At 57.9% G+C, this 1,231-nt stretch overlaps 1 protein-coding gene across 1 annotated transcript; it reads right to left on the reverse strand.

Annotated features, from left to right (window-relative positions):
• Positions 1 to 6: 6 nt before the first annotated feature.
• LOC102257227 (reticulon-2-like) lies at positions 7 to 1,172 on the reverse strand (the record flags this gene model as incomplete). The annotated part of the gene is made up of 4 exons (XM_005852940.2): positions 959 to 1,172; positions 449 to 587; positions 234 to 303; positions 7 to 114 (listed from the first exon to the last, which is right to left on the reverse strand). Coding segments are annotated over exons 1-4 (466 nt in total), but the record flags the coding sequence as incomplete, so codon positions are not given.
• Between the last annotated feature and the right edge of the window lie 59 nt (positions 1,173 to 1,231).

The following is a 1,231-nucleotide window of genomic DNA, read 5'->3' on the forward strand; positions in this document are numbered from 1 at the left end:
CCAGACCAGCCATATTTGGCTGGGGAACTGCCAACCGAGGGCCTGAAAGAGGGCCTGTCACACTCACCTGATGCTGTCGGTACAGCAGGGGGACGGTGAATAAGCCAATCACTCCTGTGGGCACAGAGATGGGGGGTCAGGGTTCTCACAAGAGATTAACAATTCCATCTGGGTCCCTGTTCCCCTCAATGACCCACGTCCTCACCCAGCCCCCCACAGCCTTCCCAGCTCACCCAGAATGAGAAGAGTCAAACCATTGAAGACGGCACCCACGAAGGTCAAGATGTAGAAGAGAAGGGCGAGCTGGGGGTGAGGGTCAGGGTCAGGGTCAGCAGAGCTTATAAGGCACTCCCCAGGCTCTGAACTTACCCAGAAATGGCCCTCTTACCCCCCAGGGGCAGGAAGGTGAATGGTTGGGAACCCAGGAGAGAAGGGGGGCTTTGGGCACCTTGAGGGAGTCCACGAGGTCTTCTACCAGGAAGAAATGCCGCAGCTGGGTGGCCGCAGAGACCACTTTGGAGGCAATCTGCTGGGACAAACGTTCTATCTGCTCCCGAGTCAGGGTCAGGTCCACGTCCAGATAGGCCCTGAGAGGACAAAGGGGTGTGAGGTGACTCAATGGGTGGGTGGGGCTCAGGCTGAGAGGTGTGGCTGGGACAAGGGCAAGAAATGGGGTTTGGAGGAAGGCCAGGTGTAGAGGGCTAAGGTCAAGGTCAGGGTTAGGGTCAGGAGATGGGATCAAGGGTTAAGGCTAAGAGATTAGGATTACAGGTTAGGGCTGCAATTGACAGCTCAGAGCATGGTTTAGTCAGGGGCAGGGCCAGGTTGGAGTCAGAAAGAGGAATAGGATGGGGTCAGGACCAGGGTGAGAACTTGGTGCCTGAACTGAGGTCATAGGTCATGACTTAGGGTCAGCACTGGGGTCTGGAGAGTCAGGGTCAGGGCTGGGGGTTCTCACTGGAAGGGGTTGGCACCGTCCCCCCGGTGCACGGCCTGCAGCACTTTTCGGTAAACCCTGAGAGAGATGGTGCCACAGAGCAGCAACAGGGCCACATGGGCGGCCACGGACACGATGCTAAAGTGCAGGAGGCACAACAGGGAGACCATGAGGCCTGTGAAGACCACTCCTGATGTCTTCGTGTCCTTCCAGTACAGCAAGTCCGCCACTGTGGAGGAGGGGAGCAATCAGGCTGGGGTTTGGGCCTGGCCTGGCTGACCTCTTGACCTCCCA

Source organism: Myotis brandtii, unplaced genomic scaffold (genome assembly GCF_000412655.1).
Source record: "Myotis brandtii unplaced genomic scaffold, ASM41265v1 C42257948, whole genome shotgun sequence".
NCBI lineage: Eukaryota > Metazoa > Chordata > Mammalia > Chiroptera > Vespertilionidae > Myotis > Myotis brandtii.